Source organism: Vombatus ursinus, unplaced genomic scaffold, assembly GCF_900497805.2.
Source record: "Vombatus ursinus unplaced genomic scaffold, bare-nosed wombat genome assembly UNPS02015131.1, whole genome shotgun sequence".
NCBI lineage: Eukaryota > Metazoa > Chordata > Mammalia > Diprotodontia > Vombatidae > Vombatus > Vombatus ursinus.
In genome coordinates this window covers 1,080-6,321 of record NW_020954909.1, presented here as the reverse complement: position 1 = coordinate 6,321, position 5,242 = coordinate 1,080, and the positions used below count along the sequence as shown (strand labels likewise).

At 43.6% G+C, this 5,242-nt stretch overlaps 1 protein-coding gene across 1 annotated transcript; it reads right to left on the bottom strand.

The window, feature by feature from the left end:
- Nucleotides 1–559: 559 nt before the first annotated feature.
- LOC114031321 (sodium/glucose cotransporter 1-like) lies at nt 560–4,406 on the bottom strand (the record flags this gene model as incomplete). The annotated part of the gene is made up of 2 exons (XM_027846382.1): nt 560–681; nt 4,256–4,406. Coding segments are annotated over 2 exons (273 nt in total), but the record flags the coding sequence as incomplete, so codon positions are not given.
- Nucleotides 4,407–5,242: the final 836 nt, after the last annotated feature.

Below are 5,242 nucleotides of genomic sequence, written 5' to 3'. Positions count from 1 at the left end.
TAGATGTTTGAAACTGGCTCTTACAAGATCACTAAGGGTCATGAAAACTGATTTTAGGGTATTTGTTGAGTGCCAACTGAGGGCAGGGCACTCAATTGGGCATTTGGGTGAGAGGACACAAAGGACTCATAGGATCACTGAATTTTAGAACTGAAGGAGACCTCAGGGACTATCTTGTCCTACACTCTGATTTTGCAGATGAGGAAACTGAGGGCAAGAGAAAAGTGACTTTGGCCAAGATCACATAGCTATTAAATAACTAAAAAATAAAATAAAGAACCAAGACAGGAACTCAGGTCTGTGAGTCTTTCCTTACATGATGCCCAGTCCCTGATTTTAATTGGTTCACTTACAGTTTCTAAGAATCTTGCCTCTCAGTCCTATAGCTAAGAGTTCTGGGAAAGTCACAGCTTTGACAAACAGAGCCCACTGGCATAGGGAGAGATTCAGCTTCAGGGGAAGAGGTCCTAAATTTCTGAGTACAATGACATTTCTCCAAAGCTTATACACACAGGTTCATTGACTCTCTTGCAGAAAATGGCAAGCAGGAAAACTGCGCCGATCGGTGGCCCCAGGTAACTGGTGATGGACTGGATATAGTCAAAGAGCTGCCCACTCTGAGCCGACTGCACAACAGGGACCCAGGCAATGCTGACACCAATTAACACCAGGATGAACAACCTGTATGTGAAACCAGCACATGAAAGTCAGGAGACCTAATCCACTTAATGGGTCAATCAAAACACATACAAGTAGCCAAAGGTACAAAGGTACCCAATATTGGCAGCAGTGAAAAAGAATAATGAACAAGTCCATTAATTAGCAACCCATTTTCCTGACTATTCCCAAAGCTAATCACTGTTTTGAATGGAATCTTCTGCCTCTGGGAAATCATCTGTTCCAATAGTAAATGAAAATGTGTTTGACTTTCCCCAATAACCACGTTTTCTAGCAGGAACTCAAGCTCAGTCATTGCTTACCTGTACAGTCAAAGCACAGAATCTTTAGCTAATTAACAATTAACCTTCACAGAGGGAGTTCTTTACCTCATGCTTTCCTGCCTCTACTGATATTATCTGGTACAACTCCCTCATTTTGCAGATGGATAAACTGAGGCCCAGAAAGTAGAAGTGGCAGAGGTCCCACAATTAATCATATACATCAAGGAGTCCAAAGACAGAAAGATAGGTCCCATGTACACCAGTATATTCATAGTGGGACTTTCTGTGGCAATAAAGAACTGAAAACAAAGGATATGCCCATTGATTGGGGAATGACTAAACAAATTTCAGCACATGAATGAATGGAATATTACTGTACCATAAAAAATACTGGATATGAAAAAGCATGAAGCATAAGAAAACTGATATGAACTGATGCAGAGTGAAGTAAGTAGAGTGAGGACAGTAATTTATACCATGAATAAAATGATGGACATGGGGCATGGGGAAGAATCTGAAACTGACAGCTATGTGATTGTAATGACCATGTTTGGTCCTGGAAAAAAAAATGACAAAATGCACTTCCCTCCCTTCATTGCAGCTGAGACATTATGAGTGTGGAATATTGCATACACTAGCAGTCCTGGTAAATGTTCTGTTTTGCCTTTTTTTCTTTCTGTTTTTATTTTTTGGAGATACTTCTTTGGGGCAGGGAGTGATGAAAGGCACAAATGGAAATGAAAAAAACAATACAACTTTTTTGAAAACTAATGAAAGGAATGAACTGCCTCAGGATGTAGGGGTTTCCCTATCAGTGGAAGTCGTCCTGCAAAGGCTGGATGATCACTTGCTGGGGACGTTTGACCAGGACAGGGATTCTTGGATTGGTCTAGAGGGCTTCTGAGTTCCCTTTCAACTTGGAAGTCCTGGAATTCTATTAAATGGAATAAAAGGGACATTGGAGAGCACTGGAGAAAGTACAGGGCTAGGAGGAATGAAACCAGCAGTGCATACACTAATAATAGTGAACATATATGTATAAATATATGTATGTAGTGATTTCTATGTGCCAGGCAATGTGCTAATTGCTTTACAAGTATTATTTCATTTGATTCTCACAACAACCCTGGGAGGTAGATGCTATTATTAACCCCATTTTACAGAAGATGAAACTGAGGTAGACATAGGTTAAGTGACTTGCCCAGGGTCACACAGATTGCAAGTGTCTGAGGCTGAGAGCCCCAGATTTGGAGGCAGAGGACATAGGTTTGAATCGCTACTACCTGGGTGACCTTGGGCAAGTGATTTCTTCTCTCTGAGTCTCCATTTCCCCACTTCTAAAAGAGGTAGTTGGACATGTTGTGGTAGAAATAGACATAGAATCTGAAGACTTGTGTGAAGACCTAGCTGTGACACCTACTAGGTGTGAAGTCCTGGTCAGGTCACAACCATTCTCGTGTTTCATTTTCCTCATATGAAAAATGAGAGGAATGCACTAGCTTGTCTCCAAGGACCCTTCTAGATGTAACATTTTCATTCTATGACCTCATGCTTTTGAAGGTTTCTTTTAACTCTAGACCCAATGAGTCCTAAGAACCTGGGCAAAAGCTTTGAATCTGCTACTAAATTATCATGTGACCTGGAAACCTTCACTCTCTGGGTCTCAGTCTTCTCATCTGTAAAATGGGATTCGAGTGATTGATGGATGATAGATCTCTAAGTTCCTTTTTTCTTCTAGCATTCTATGACCTGGTCTAAATCCTGAGGTTGAATGTAACTCCAGAAGAATAGCTTCAGAATTTCCAGATAAAGGCAATGTTCAAGGAGGGAACAAAGTAGCCACACAGGGACACTCATGTCCCCCACAAGCTCTGGCCAGGATGGGAGACATAGGTATGAGAAGGGAGCTGTTGTAGGTCTATCAGGGTACACCTAGTTTTAAGGTCCCTCTCAACCCTGGTTTGCAATGTTCTGCTTTCAATCAATAAGTATGTATTAAGCACCGACTATGTGCCAGGCACTGGGGATAAAAAGAAAGACAATCCCTGACCTTGAGGAGCTCACAATTCAACAACATGCAAACATCTATGTACCAATAAGCTATAGAAGGATAAACAGGAAATCACCAATAGAGGGAGTGCTCTAGAATGGAGAGGTTGGCAAAGGCTTCCTACAGATGGTAAGATTTTGGTTGGCACCTGAAGTAAACCAGGAAAGCAGATGAGGAGGGAGAGTGTTCCAGGCATGGGGGAGGCCAATGAAGGGGAAAGAAGAGCCAGGAGGTGGATGTCACTGGAGCAGAGAGTAGGGTAGGATGGGGGAAAGTATAGGGAGACTGGAAATGAAGGAGGGGCAGGATAGGAAGGGCTTTTCTGTATTTGATTGAGTTGGGGGCGGGGTTGGAACATGGTCAGACCTGTGTGATGGAAAAATCACTTTGGGGCCAGTACAGGATGTACTAGAGTGGGGAGAGACTTGTGGCAGGCAGACCTCCCAGTAGCCATTGCAATATTCCAGGTGTGAGGTGATGAGGGCTTGCACAGAGTAGGGGCAGTGTCAGAAGAGGTATGAGGGCTCATTTGAGCGATGTTCCAAAGGTGAAATGGACAGGCCTTGGCACCAGCATGGTTATGAGGGAGTAAGGGAAAGTCACTGAGTCCAAGATGACTCCCAGGTTGGGAGCCTGGGTGATGGAAAGGGCAACGGTGGCCTCTAGGGTAATAGAGAAGTTTGGAAATAGGGAGGGTTTGGGGGGAAAGATAATAACTTCATTTTGTGAATAAACTGTCTTCCACCTCACTCTACCATTTTAGGCATGAAAGTTCCTCCATGTTGTGACATTCTGTGTTCTCAGGACTCTTCCAGCTCACACATTCAATGTTCGAAGGTCCTTCCTAGCTACCACATTCTAAAGTCCATCCAGGTTCTGACTTAGTGTTGTTCTGAAATCCTTATCAGCTCTGACAATTCATATTCTAAGTCATCTCCCAACTCTAACATTCTATGTTCTGAAATCCTTCTCACTTCCAAAAATTCTGACATTTTGTCCTAAGGTCCCCCCACCAAATTCTGACATGCTATGTCCCAAAGGCTTTCCAAGTTCTGACATTCCATGTTCTAAGGTACCTCTCAGCTCTGGCATTCTGTTCTAAGGTCCTTCCCATCTCAGATAACTTGGTTCTAAGGTCCTTCCTACTTCTGATATTCTCTGTCCTTCCCATCTCAGACAATTTGGGTTCTAATGGGTCCCCTGGCTCTGACACTCTATGACCTGCTAGATTTATGACTTAGACAAAAGGAGCAGACAGTCTCACCTTCCGGCTATCATAAGCTCCTTCTCAGATGCCTTCTTCCGGATTTTGGTGTAGATGTCCATGGTGAACAGAGTGCTGGAACTATTGAAGATGGAGGTGAGGGAGCTCATGAGGGAGGCCATCATGACAGACAACATCAATCCACGAAGACCTACAATACGAGGGAGGCTCCTGAGCTTGGGTCTGGGAGGAGTGCTGTCAGAGGTTGGTCACACAGCTCACAAGTATTCAGCTTATCACGTCCCTTCCTTCCCCCATGACTCTCCCCTCTTCCTCTTTCTCTTCCCCCTACCCCGCCATGTTGATGGCTGTTCCTGTAGCTCTTCAATGATATGACCTTGTAAGCTTTGTGCTCTGAGCTGAAGGAGGCCCTGGGCCTTCAGATGCCAGAAATCAGCCTTCATTGTTCTCCAACTACATGACCACCACAAGTGCCCAAGATATCTGGTTTCTGGTCTTGCCTTGGAAACTACTTTGCTGAATAATAAATAAATAAATTGTGGACTGACTGATTTTGAGAAAAACATCTTCCTCTGTCTGGGTCTGAGTTTCTTCATTTGTATAATCAGACCATCTGATCTCTAAAGTCCCTTCTAAATGTGTTATGGTCTGATGTCTCTCACAGAATCAACATTCTATGATCTAATTTCCCTCCCAAATCCAACTTTCTATGTTCTAAGGTCCCTCTGAGATCTAACAATCTGTCTGAGATCTCTCCCAGCTCTAAGGCCTCTCCCAGCTCTGACATTCCCTGTTCTAAAACCCTTCCTTACTCTTAAGGACAAACCCAGCTTTGGCATTCCATGTTCTAAGAACCCTCTCAACTTTGTCACCCTATGTTCTAGGATTCTATGACTTCATGCTTGGTACTGAACAGTGAATACAGCAAAGTACCTCCCTCAGTGAGCTTACAGTCTAATGGGGGGAAACTTACCTATGTGACCCTTGCCCCCCAATGAGACTGCAAGCACCTTGAAGGCAAGCCCC